Below are 14,317 nucleotides of genomic sequence, written 5' to 3' on the forward strand. Positions count from 1 at the left end.
GCATGCCTCCTAATTACAGAACCTGTGACTGCGGCCCTGCAGGAGGCCTCTAAAGAATCAAAACCACATTGCAAAGTATGTTTTCCAACTTGTTCTGCTGCATGCAATAAATCCCGCATTTCCTTGTTTTCTTCACATTCAGAGTTTAACAACATTTTCTATTTAAGCAATGCCATGACATGTTGCTGATATTTGAGCATATTAAACTGACAGTTTAAGGCCCTTATAGCCAAGGTAGCAGATGTGTAAACCTCCCCCCCCCCATCTATCCAGTGTCCTAGAATCTCTGTCATAGGGGTAGGGGGTTTTTGCAGCGGAAGCCTTAACTCCTTTGGGACCCTGAGAAATAGTTTCTGGGTCTGCAGCAGGGTTTTTAAAAAGGAATTTATGAGAGTCAAGAACCCTGTAATATTTGTCAGGCTTAACAGCAGCTGGAGGTAAGTAGTCAGGGGTAAGACTAGACTCTGAAAACACATCATCTACAATATCTAACACTGGTAGGATGGCTAGTGGCTTGTGTTGAGGTAGTAAAAGGAAATCCCTGAGCCTCGTTTTAGATTCTGAAAAATCTTGGTTCTCCCAGTGGAAATGCTCCCTCATGGTATGTAAGGTTTCCCCAAAAGAATAGTCCTCTGGAGGAGAAGCTGAAGGTATAGATTCTTCAGCATCAGAATCATCACAGGGGGGAAGAGAATATTCCTGATCAGAAGAGGAATCAGAAGAAATGGAAACCTGATCTGAAGATTCATAGTCAGTCTGTTGCCTAGGCCTTTTTTCAGGAGGAGGATGGGAACCGCTGATCAAGGTAATCAAGTCTTCGGCCATTTTGAGCATCAGTTTTTTGGGCATAGAGGCCTGAGCACATGGCTATTGAATTTGTTTCTTTGCTTTGGAAGGTGCTTTAGTCTTTGCCTTTGAAGCTGAAGTTGGTTTGATGTAAAAATGTTTAGGTCTGAATAAACCCTCAGAAGCCAGTGCCTGCTCAGCGGCTCCGGACCCATCTGAAGGGATAATATCCGATGCACCAATACCTTAAGTTTCCAGCGGCATGGCCGACTCCACGTGGCAGTCGGTAGCGGCCTGCAACTCTAAAGCAGCGGGTGTCAGGGGCTGCAAAAGCTCCTCACTGAGGACCGGTGAACTGGCGACTAGCTTAGGAGAAGCTTTGTCATCGGTTTTGGGCCTCGGTTGTCTATCTCTTTCCTTTTATTTGCGTTTTTTTGTGAACTCTGGTAGTCGGATGGCTATCTGATGACATTTCTGGATAATTAAACTGGCGTCCAAAATAGTTTAAAGCAAAATAATACTGACGCTTAATAGTGCGTTGGTTAAATCTAGCACAAAACCGACAACCAGAAATGTTATGATCAGGGCCTAGGCAAGGAATACAGTAAGAATGAAAATCCTTATGAGGTATTTGCTTCCCACAAGAAATACAATTATTAACTTTTTCTGATATCGGTCTGGAGCAAGAAAAAAGTTTCCCCAATGGGGTACTTAGCTTTATTGAAGACTTCGGATCTGAAACTCTAACTGGAAAATCTCAGGAGTTGGCCGACTGGCACTTGCGAAATGCTTTTGCTTCGGGCACCGCGCGGCAAGAAAGACTACAGAAAATGGTGCTGACTGCTTCTTTTATACCCCTGATGACCTGATGTCAGGGAAGGGGCGACAGCGGCCGACACAGGACCCAAGACTTTGGAATTCAGGCCGGCTGAGGGCAACCTGCCAGCAGGATTACCCAAATGTAATGACTGCAACAGTGAAACACGAAGAACATCTTTCCTTATTCCCCCATCTAGGACCGACAAGAGTGGCTCTCAACTGCCCACTGAGGGGACTACAACAGCTACAGAAGATGCATATAACCCCCGGTGGCTGTAGGTATTACACTAGAGCTAAAAGAGGAGTGGTCTGAGGTACAACTAATGGACACAGCAGAATCATCCACCTGCGGCTGAGGCAAACTGTTAGCCTGCTGTGATGGCAAAGGCTATTTGCTTAACATTTTCTTTTTGTGGCTGGAAGGACTGAACATGGGACCAAGAGATTCTTCTGCAGTCGAGCTGAAAATGTTTGCCTTTTTTTCTAGGGGAAAACAAGCAGCAAATACTGGTAAAAACAAAAACTCTTTAAAGTCACCCTTTTTAACAGACAAACACAGTAAAAACACTTTAAAACACTCTGCTAGCCCCACAAAGTAAAATAAACACAATTTCTCCACAAAACAAAATGGTTTTCAAATACTTTTAACTACTTTTAAATTGACAGAAAAAGAGCGCTCCCGTTCAAAAGTATAGTATGGTACCGTTTCATGACAGTCCATTAAAAACATACTCCTATCTTTAAAATAACTTTTCTGAAGAGGAAAGTATCAATAATAAATAAAATTATTAAATAGAAGTTTTCTTCCCCAAAGGGAACTTATCTGTGAACAAAGGAACAGCTGAAGTTAACTATCCATCCTTGAAAGTCTCAGAGGAGCACACTCTTCTGCAGCAGTAAAGTTCTGAAGGGTTTGGCACCCAAAATTGTCTTTTAGTCAGCTCAGTCAAGCTGCCTGACAGTTTGGGTGAGTGGTAGGTGTCCTGAAGCATTGGAAGCTGGCCAGCTGTTATATCCTTGGCAGGTCATATAACCCATACAGCTAAGGCTACTGTAGCAGTGATCAATACAAGGAAAATCATCAACAGAATGACAATAAGAAAAGGTTTACAGCTGAAAACATTTTCGTGACTTTTTTCTTGCCTGAGGAAACAAGTCACTAAAAACTGCCTCTGATAAATTTGCAATGGGGCTTGACCTAGTCTGGTTAAGGTGTGAAGTCCCTGCTGCAATCTGATAAACAGGAGGATGCCCCATAACTTCAAATCCCTGACTTCACTGACTCAAGTATTGGGAAAAATACTGTTATGGGGACAGGTGAAATATGTCTTTCTTTTCTTCAAAGCTGAAATTTACAGTGTTAACTAGTATTCTACTGCTGTGATAATGATGCAATGTCTGACTAAGCAGCCTGGTTTAAAATATACTCGTCACAACTATATTCCCTACATTGTAGATGAAGTGGAACTCTTCTGTTCATTTACGCTACTGACCATGGAATATGGTAAACCCCAGCATTCATTAATTCAGCAATATTTACTATTTAAAATATTCTGTCCTGCTGCCACAGAGCCACATCACTGTGAAACAAAATTAAATGTGAACGTTTATACTACCACTTTCAAAAAAGCCATTATCAGAATTTAAACTGGTGAGAAAACAGAGTCCAGGTCCTTTTCTCATCAAATGTAACAGAAGAAATCCACCCTGCTATGGAGGACAGTTCCACCTCCTGCAGATCTAAGAGCATAATTCTGCCTCCTAAGCTTTTACAATTTAATGTCTGGCCTTCTGCTGAAAAAATAAATGCTCAGATTCACTCTTTTGGGTCTAAACTATCATCGGACCTGTAATGTGACATTATACCAAATTTAGTTTACTAGTGGATCCCTGTATCCAGCTCTCCATGAATGGAAATATACTTTGTAACTGTTTCCAAAGCACTGGATATCCATTAATGTTGAACCACACAACACAGAAAGGTCACACGTTTCATATACTTTTTCTTACCTCCATCAAGGTCTCTTCTGGCAGTTCTGGAGCTTCAAAAGTGATAAAACCCTCTAAGCTTGGAGGAGATGTTCCATAAGGCACTAAGCGGAGATTAAGACCTGCTTCTGCCCCTGGTGGAGAAGATCCCATACAGGTGCCAGAAGGGGAACCCATGTACACACGCCCACTATTGGAACACAAAGACCCAGCAGAACTATTTGATCCAACTGCAAAATGAAAATACCAAGAATAGTGTCAGTTCAGAATGTTAAACACAAAATAACCCAAACAAGTTTTACAGCACAATTAATGTACAACTATGAAAATTACTTTTGTTGTGCTTTTGTTAATAAATATCTTATTTACATGTATACCTTTTCACCAAAATTGTGTATAATATAACTCAAATGTTAATGTCTCAACTTTATTTCAGTGGCTGTGTGACTGTTGGGAAGCTCTAATTCTGTGAAAGGAAACTATACTTAACTAAGGGAGCCGTGTTAACAACAGGACTTTGAGAATGAAAGTGCAACAATCATCAATAAGAACAAAATATCTTCTCTTGTCTTGTGCTCCTTGAGGCTGGAGGGAACTTTTGAATATGGGTTTTTGGCTACTCTTGTAATGGTCTGAGATTGACTGCCTTGTACTTACATAAGAACCTAATGGGAATACCTTGCCTTTTTCACTCTGTGATGTCAATCTAGAATTTTCCCATTAGCACTCACAGTCTTTCTACCTACAGTCTTCAATGGTCTTACATGTTTTGTTACTGATGTGCAGCATTTGCCTCTACTTCTCACAATGATTTCAGCTCATTCTTTTTGGTTGTTCTTAGCAAAGTCATGCCTTCACCACTGAAGGTTAAAAATGCCAGAAAAAATATACAAAGAATATGCTGTGACTCATGATTATGGAACTTGTTAAAAGAATATGGCTAAAAGACAAATGAAACTAATTCATCCTTACCAACTACGCAGGCAGACAGACATACACGTATGGAAAAAAAGTACATTACAGCAGATTGGTAGAACACTGTGAGGTAGAAACTGGGGACTGGAGAGGAACAAAAAGAACAATTAGCTTCTAGATTAGGCCTCAGCAAAGATTAAAGACAGACATGAACAAGGGACGAGAGAAAAACAGCACAGTTGCTGAAAAATAGACTAGTATAATTCACAAAGCAAGTAAAAGGTGCAGTCAAAGCAAGGAGAGGTGAAGATAAAAACAGCAGCATGAATAATGAGGAGAATGAAGGTTATGCTGTCCAAAGGACCACTGAGGAACATAACTTAGCTTCCTTACTGACTCAGACCATGGAAGGGTTAAATAATTTAAATAATTTGCTCAGAGTCATACAGCAAATGGACGCTGAAAGAAGAAAATCCAGGACTACAGGAAGCAGCTCATTAACAGATCACAGTCTTAATCCTCTATGCTAACTACCAGATTTTAAATATATACATGAAGGAATGATGGAAGTTGAAAGCAGCCACTTCAGCAACTCCAAAGTAAGTGTTGGTTAGGGAGGGGGAGTCAGAAAAGCAAAGGGATAATGAGGGTGGACAGCTAAAGTAACAGAGAAAAATAAATGCAAAAGTTAAGTACCTGTGTGTGTGTACATATATATATATATATATATATATATATATATATATATATGTGTGTGTGTGTGTGTGCGTGCGTGTATATATATATATATATATATATATATATATATATATATATATATGTGTGTGTGTGTGTGTGTCTGTGTATATATGTATATTATATATATATATATATATATATATATATATATATATATATATATATACCCAGCCACAGAAACACACACACACACACACACACACACACACACACACACACACACACACACACACACACACACACACACACGAGATACACTTAGGTTTGCATTCATACAGTGTACAGTATCAAGCACTGTGAAATTAGAATGTGATCAATATACATCAGTCTTTGCTTTTAACCACTGTCATGAAAGCAAGTGCACATGGCTTCTTTTAGTAAATGCTCTTTTAGGTTGGTTTTAAAAACTTTTACTTCATGATTGTGATTTCTGTGGGTAAGTGATTCCAACCAGCATGTCCTAGCCTAGTGAGAAGGTGTGGCTAATATGAGGACATTTTTTCTGACTGCTTCTCACACAGTTGCTCTGTTTTCTGAGGGGAAAGATGTGCTTCGGAGAGGGCAATAGCCATGTTTCAGGATCTTGAATAATAGTGTTCCATATAGAAGGGAAGACCTTGAAAGGACTGAAAGTCAAATTAGTCCCTTTAGGATGTCACACTGATGTTTATGGGGGTCTGTTGTTAAGACATTTACCTTGTGCATCAAGGTATGTGGTGAGTTAACCTCCATGATACATGTGCCTCCTTGTAGATGCAAATATATATGGTCACTGTTTCATAAAATAATTGTTTTGCTACACTTATGTCACTGAAATTATCAGCAAACTTTACCCTTGATTATGTCACTGGAGAGAGGATGTAAGGATGAGTTCATACTACCACATATACATGAAGGCACATCCATTAAAGTCTATGGATATATCCCTGTATAACATCACCTGGGGGTACAGAAGATTTACTTGGGTTGCAGCTTAAAAAGTTTACAAAGCTTTTTATTAAGAACGTAACACTTCTACTACAAGCTGGAACAAGTAATATTAAACTAGAGCTGAAGTCCCACCACTGTAAGTTTACCAGAATTTCCTACAGAACAAGCATCTGAACAGTTGTCACTTTTCTTAATACTTTTGTGAGATACTACAAAAATTTGTTTAATGCAGAAAATGCCTTAAAATTGAAATTAAAATCAAAACCTGGTGAACAGGCTCCAACAAAAACGTACGGCAAACATAGAAAACACTATGGAGGTATACACATATGTAGCTATCACTACAAGTACAGGCAGGGACAGCTACACATATGTAGCTATCACTACAAGTACAGGCAGGGACAGCTACACATATGTAGCTGTCCCTGCCTGTACTTGTAGTGACACATAGTGAAACAATATTCCCAATAAAATCAGTACGTTCCAAGGAAGATTTAAACATACAGGGAATATGGGCATGTGAATTTATATCATCAGTCTGCATTTTTTATATGTATCAAAAAGATACTTTCACTGTTCAAGATGGAAATACTTGAGCAGATTACATTCCACTTCGATACAGACTTTTTATGTTCTCATTTACGTACCTGATGTTGTTCTTGTCCGGCTGACCATGTGAACACAGGTTGTAGGAGGGGTGATACTGTTTGGAGGAGACCCGACTGTAAACAGAACTGTTCTTGGACTGTTCTCTGCTGCCACAGCAGGGGAACCCATCAACATTCCACAGGTTCCTGCTGGAGCTAAAAGAAAGAAAAAAATCTAAATACATATATCTATAAATATAGTAAAAGTGAAAACAGATAGATAATGTGGTTGAGAAGAAACACAGAGTGTGTGTGTGTGTGTGTGTGTGTGTGTGTGTGTGTGTGTGTGTGTTGTAAATCAGTGCTAGGGATCCATTCCTAATGTGCCAAAACAATGAGATAAAGAATTACGCCTTTATAATAAAATGCAAACAAATCAGTTAGCATACACTTTAACTATATCACAGGTTATTCCTGCATCAAGGTAAATGTTTTCAGTAAACAATAAAACCAAAGTCAGAGTGTCTGTAACACTGCATTGAGAAAAGACATTAGAAAAATGTTTCAGAAGCAGATTTTGTGCTTCACAGTCAATGGAAGTCCTCTAATCCCAAAATACACCTTTTTGGGAACTGATGGTACTCGAAGAAGTCAGGGAATAAAAGTCAGGATTTTTAGGTAAACCCCAAAGTCCAGTTCTGCAAGTGGATCAGTGCTGCCTGTCTAGTAGAAAGTAACTGCTCAGTTATATGTGTTATTTTAATTAATGAATTATAATATTATCTGGACAAGACCCACTAGTCACGAGTACCTTTTTTTCATGGGTGATCAGTTATACTGTTGTGAAAAGGCAACTTAAATGGAATGCACAGTACACAAGTGTGCAGAATTAGGTCTTGGACCACCATATGAAATCTGCTGGCCGATTACAGGTTAACTTTCTGTGGTACATTAATTGACCACTTGGGGATCCCATGGAAGCGATGGAACTACACAGTGCAACTGGTTTAATGCAAGGTATGTTATGGAATTCATCACAGCAACAAACACAAAGTCAAACAAAAAAAAAAGTATCATCATAATAATATTTTTATTTCCCCAAAGGACCACTTAAAATGTGGTTAAATATATGCAGACTGGGACAAACTATACCTCTAAAATATTTTTGTGAACTCATCAGAACACTCTCAATGTGGTTAAAATGACATTAATTACTTAAGAGGAATGTGTAAAGCTTACTTAAAAACATACCTCTCAGCGTTTTAGAGCAAGCCATAAATAATAGGGGATGAAGGCCAAAAAATACAGACAGTTTTTAAATATTGCTTTTACAAACTTCAAAAGTTTATAGAATAACATGTTTTGAATTAGCATAACTTTTCCTAAGGGTATGGAGTCTGAAACTCAAATGTCCATCATTATTTCTGATTTCAACCATCAATGACTTGCCAATGATTTGTCAGAAAACCTCAAGTGTATGAGAAAACAGACCAAAATTAAGAGGCAAAAATCTGGACATTCTGAGAAAATCTGTACAGCTGAGAAGTATGCTTTAAAATGCTTCTGCATGATATCAGAGTGAAAGCTGACACCTCTCCAAGACTGAATATTCAAACTATAGTGTTTTGTAAATATATGTACAGTTTTCTAGACAGGTGTGCCATTTACAAAAAAGGACAGCACTCACTATCATAAACGTACTGCTCCTTATCTTGTGCCAGCCAAGCTTCACCTGCATTGTAGCAGGACTGATGAAAAAAACTACTAGTCAGCAATGGTTCGCTCTGACAATCTGCATTTGTTCACCTCCCTAGGGTTGAGAGGATCTGAGATCCTCAGTATGAAGCACCCTCAACATCTAAATTGGGAGACCTCAGTTTGCAGTGCAGAAAATGTTGGGAAAATATTATGAAAGTAACAGAAGAATGTCAGCAGAACTCTTGAAAATTATATTAGAAAAAAACATTTCCAGCTAATCTGAAAAAAAAAAAAAAAAAGTCCCATTATGGAAAATCACTAGTTCATCTGCCAGTTTAAATGGCTATGGCCGACAGGAACACTTCCAAGTTAGAGAGTTCCTGTTTATACAAGTCAAAGTTCCAATGTAAACTTTATTACAACACTAGTTCGTCTTCTGAGAGTCCAAAGGGCTACAGGTGTTGTACTCATTTTTTGCATCATGTTTCATGTCATTCTGTTGGACAGTATATACTTTCCCACACTGCCCAAATATTAGCATTTTCCTTATCCCAATAAGGTGCTCCACTGAAGAGATTAAGGGGTTTTAAAAGCTGTTTTACAAAGGTACAATGATAAACTGCAAAGCACTGTGCATATCTTTTGTTGAGGGACACATTCGGCATTGCTAACAAAATTCCTTCTTCAAAGGAACAAGTCAATATGCCCTTTTGATTTTCTGGTTATACTAAGTTTCATTGAACAACATTTTTGTCTCTGGAATACAGGAGAAATTACACTTTCAAAAATCATAATATCAAGGAACTGCTCATCTTCCTGAGATCTGTAGATTCTGAAGTTATCATATGGAAAATGGGGCTGTGGGGGACTTTGGCTCCAATATAAAACATTTAGATTTTGTTTTCATAAATTTTGGGAAAGTGCTGTTTCTGACTGATTCCTTACCACAAAATTAGTATTTTAGTCATGTAGGTTTGAAAAGCAGTACATATATATTTATTTTGCCTTTTCTAGGGAAAAAAAACAGTAAAAACCTTAAATGCTTTCTGTAGCAGAAGTCATATCTTCAGAAACCCAAAAACAGATAACATCTTGAGAGAATTACTTTCTGCTTCTGTGCTAGGACTAAGGTTCCCCCAAAGTTGATTTAGTTAAAATCTCAATGCAAAAATTATATTTGTTGCCTGACCACCTAGTTTCTTTCTTTTGACAGTTTTAAAAAATAATACATATACAAGACACATTTTTAAAAAATAATATCCAGATCAGGATAATAACTTGAATTTGGTAAAAATGTATATAATACCTTCAACACCTGTTTTTTTTTTCTTTTTCTTTTGATGTTATATGACAAATCATGCTATGACAGACATTACAGAGAGGAATCCCTGAGGTAAAAAATACAATTCAACTTCCAGAATGAACATAAAACTACTGGGAATTCTTACAGCATTCTTCGCTAAATACAATGAACTATTACAAAAAAGAATGTAACCACACACCTAATAATGATAAAAAAGCTAAGATAAGCAGTCGTATTTTGAGAATAGCTTTAAAAAAGTTGCACTTTAAATGATATACCAAAGACTTATTTTAACACATTTGAAGCACTCTAGAACAGAAAAACATCAACACAAAGCTAGAGATGATGTTTACCAAATAGGGAAACATATTTTTGAAAGTAGAACAGACACAAATGGTATACATCTGGGAAATGCAGTGACATTTTCTCAGAAGAAACACAGATCTAACATTAACAAACGTAATGTTAGAAGATTTAAAGTGTAGGTTTCCAAGATGCATCATCTGGATAAAGCCCTGAAGGCAATCAAGATAACCTGAGACCGAATACCTGCTCAGTCAGTGGTGGAGCAGGAGGGAAGGACTAGCATTTTATCAGCTCACCCAGTCTGTAAAGGAAGGGTGGGACTTCTGTCTGCTAGTTGGCACTGAATCGGTTATGGCAGCATGCTGTGAAGAAAAGACAAACGGTTAATAAATTCGGCAACAACAGGCCTAGAGCTGACTGTAACATTAACAGCTCAGCTCACACAGGACATCCCCAAAAAAGAATACATCACATAGGCAATGATGGTGCTACAGGCACTGCTTTACACTTCCCTGTCTCCTTTTGAAACCATCTATGTCTGAGGTGGCTCCAGTTCCAGGAAGTAATACCACAGATTTTAAAGTTAGGGATGATAGGAGTGGAAAGCAGCAGCTGCCCAGCTGACAGGTGCACAATGTTGGGGGGGGGGGGCGTTAAAAATGCATCACCTATACAAACCTCACTCTAGATCTGATCATTATAAAAATCAGTGTAGGATTCCAGTGTTTTGAAATGGAGTAAGAAAACAGGTTATTTGACATTTCCATGCACAGTAACTCAGATACTGTCTCTAATGAAAGATCACATGTCTGCATGTTGAAAAATAAAAGCAGAATGAAAAAAAAAACATTCTGGAGATATTCTAAATTCAGAAACAATCTGTATAACCTGTATCCATTGGCCTTTCAGAATTGAGACTGTCTGTGCTTCCCTGATATGCATAACCACCAAGAGTTGTCTTCACCGTCTGGTCAGAGAGTTTTCCTGCACTTACTGACCTGTAAACAAAAAAAGAACAGGTCGAAATAAAGGATTTTCAACTGATAACTACAATTATGTTCTGCTCAGCAAATCAAGAATAGTCTGTGAGGATTCTACACTCCATGATCCGTTCTATGAGACTACAATTTGGTATAATTATCATTGCTTCTGACAGCATAAAACCTCAGATTCTCACTTCCTATTAAAGGAGAACCGCACCCACAGACTCAAAAAAACATGTTTATTTCATCATGGTTTGCTGTTTTCTACATTTTAACACCACTCTGGGACTATTCACAGATTTTTAAATATTTTTATACGTAATTTCTGAGTCTGACCACATGGGGTCTGGCATCTTGAAGTAATTCTGATTTTTAGTCTGCCTCTCGGTATCCCAAAATGAAGTGCTCGTCTGTAAAAAGTTACATCATGCAGGCCTCTTTCTTCATAAAGCTCCTGTCACTGCATTGATTTTACATGTATACACTGCTGTCTTTCAGTCAGTTAGTTTTAAGTAACATTTCATACCGTTCAATAAACACACACAGTGCAAATGCCACAAAACAGACTTTCAAAGTGCTTTTTACTGCTACTTCTTTTTAGAATGGCTAAACTGCATTTTTTGTGAAGCCTGAATTGTACTACTTTGACTGATCTCCTATACCCTTCACACCTAACTTCCCAAGCTGTCAAAGTGCTAAGGATAATTTGAGCTGTCACCTTCTGTGATTGAAAGCTCATAGAAGGAGACTTGACTCATGTACTATTTCCTTATTCTATCCTTTACTTTCTGTGTGGGTGGGGGAAGGACCAGGGAGCTGTGACATCACAACATAGGTGGGTTTTTAGGACAGTCATGTGATGTCAGTTTGAGGAGACAACTAGCCAGAAAATTACCTGTATTCAGTGGCCTTGATGACATAAATGAATTGGAGACTGCAGCAAGGGCAGGATAAAACTTTTTGAAAGTAAAACCACTACAGTGCAGTAAAGTACTGCTCTAGTGGAGAGAAACAGTCAATTTAAAATATTTTAAATGCTGTGTTGTTGTTTATTCATAGCAGGGACAATAAATAGGGAGAAAAAGGACAGAGAAGTTGAGCATTTAATAACAGAATCCTGTTGTCCTTTAAGGAAACTATCATGAATATTTCACTCGAACTCTCACCCTACCTTCACAAGTTTTTCATACAACAGTCATGATGGTAGCCGAGCATACTCAATGTATGTCACTGCAGGCACTTTTTACAAAAAAATTATTTTTATTTGGGTTCTGCTAAGCTTAAATGTGATAAAATAATCCTTTAAACTGAACAAGGAAGAGAAATGTTTGCATTACTTGGTCAGATTAAATAATTTTTGTACATTAAAACTCAATTGAGGCAATGAATACCATGCATTCAATACTGCAATTAAGATTCACTTGTGCTGGAGTGGGGCTACATTACGTATATGGTTCATATGTTCACAGGTGTTTACTAGGTTAACAACCATGCCTAGTAATAAATTCGAAATTTTACTGGACATTTGTTTACCAGGGTGGTTTCACTGGGTCTATAGAACCCATTTTCAGCAGAGGCCCAGGGAGAAAAGCTCCACATACAGTGCAATACAATTACATTATAGTCCAAAAACAATAAAGTGACATGAGGAATACAATACAAAAATAAGTTGACAGAGTGAAAACTATGTTACAAGATATACTACACATCTGGACAATTCTATACAGTTATATAATTATACAGAATTTTAGTCATTCTAACAACATACACATAGCCTATGAGAAGATAAAGTGTACAAAATTAGTATGTAGGTAGTACAATGTATGACATTGGTTGTTATAGTACATGAAAAATAAAATGCTGGTTTCAGTTAGGAAAATAACAGCAGAAGAGTTAGTGATGCAGACAGTGAGTGACAGAGTTAAGAAGAATACAGGCATTACAGACTGAGCAGTAGCTTAAGGGTATGGTACAGAAACAGAGAAGGAATTACGAGACATTAGGATCTTGTAGACTGTGAAGGAGTGAGATGTGACAGAAGAAAAAGAAAATGAAGCTAGTATGAAAGAAGAGGAAGAGCTGGGCTGGATTTATACAGGAGCAGAGTGATGTAGTTTTAGATGATTTTTTATAGAGGATTTAAAGCGGTTTAGGCCAGGCACAGACATGGTAGCAAGAGGTAGTGAAATCCATAGTTTAGAGACATAATATGAATACAGAGAGTCACCCCCTTTTTTTAATGGGTTTTAATATAGCTAACAGATTTTTGTCTTCTGATTGTAGGGATCTACTTCGTGTATAAGGGATAACTATGTTGGCTAGCACAGGGCAGGCAGTAGGCTTGAAAATAAGGTTGTGCAGAGCGGATATCTGAATAAAAGCAAGTTGGTTGGGAAATTCAAGTCAGTTTAGTTCTAGTAGCACTTTACAGTGATGCCTGTGATATTTAGAGTTTGTGGTAAACTTAGCTACTTTGTTGTAGCACTGTTCCATCTTGCTTAGGTTAGAAGTTTGTAAATTAGTGAAGATAGAGGCACCGTAAAGAAGGGGGGAAGTAGAAAGGTTTTTGCTAGGGAAACTTTGGTTGCCATAGTTAAGAAATGTTTGTTTTTATATGAGTCACAGTTTTTGACGAGTTCTCTTTATATTTTGCTGTATATGGTGGCCGAAGGAAAGTTTATTGTCAATGATTATTCCTAGAAGTTTGGTTTCCAGCACTATTTCTATGACAGTGTTGTCAGATGCAAAGATTTTGAAATGATCAGTGATAGGGGAGGCGTTTATAGAGTGCAAGAGTACTACATTAGTCTTTTTTGGATTAAGAAAGAGTTCAGCATTTTTTAGCCAGGATTCGACTGCAGGAAAGGACTGCTGAGTTTTTAAAAGCAGTTCTGGTAGTGATTGAGCAGTACAGATTATGGTGGAATCATCTGTGTACTGAATGAGTGTTCCAGGGTGGGAAGAAGTGTGAAGGTTGTTAGTGAAAATGTTGAAGAGTAGGGGTCCACGGATGGAGGCATGAGGCACTCCAGTAAGGTTGTGGAGAAAGGGTGAGAGTTCGTTGGACCATTTCACTGCTTGTTTATGATCTTCAAGGTAGCTCAGAAACCATTTTACTGTAAGACGCCTAAGTTAGACAGTGTGTTCAGTAGTGGGGGGGGGTGAGAGACACAGGCATTAGAGAGGTCAAGGAATACTGAGAAATCTCTGAAACGTTCTGGTACCCTTGATAATTGTAAGCAGGGGCTTGGGAGAGGAAACAT

The 14,317-nt window shown here is 38.1% G+C and overlaps 1 protein-coding gene across 1 annotated transcript in view; it reads right to left on the minus strand.

The window, feature by feature from the left end:
- The window catches only part of ULK2 (unc-51 like autophagy activating kinase 2), a 711,692-nt gene that overhangs the window by 117,792 nt on the left and 579,583 nt on the right, over positions 1 to 14,317 (minus strand). Inside the window, exons 21-23 of the mRNA XM_044054320.1 lie at positions 10,960 to 11,069; positions 6,825 to 6,980; positions 3,616 to 3,824 (exon numbers count right to left, since the gene is read on the minus strand). Of these exons, the coding sequence (XP_043910255.1) occupies positions 3,616 to 3,824; positions 6,825 to 6,980; positions 10,960 to 11,069 (475 nt within the window). The remainder of the gene's footprint in view (positions 1 to 3,615; positions 3,825 to 6,824; positions 6,981 to 10,959; positions 11,070 to 14,317) is intronic.

This window comes from Protopterus annectens, chromosome 13.part0 (assembly GCF_019279795.1).
Source record: "Protopterus annectens isolate FY-2018-M chromosome 13.part0, PAN1.0, whole genome shotgun sequence".
In the NCBI taxonomy this organism is placed as follows: Eukaryota; Metazoa; Chordata; order Ceratodontiformes; family Protopteridae; genus Protopterus; species Protopterus annectens.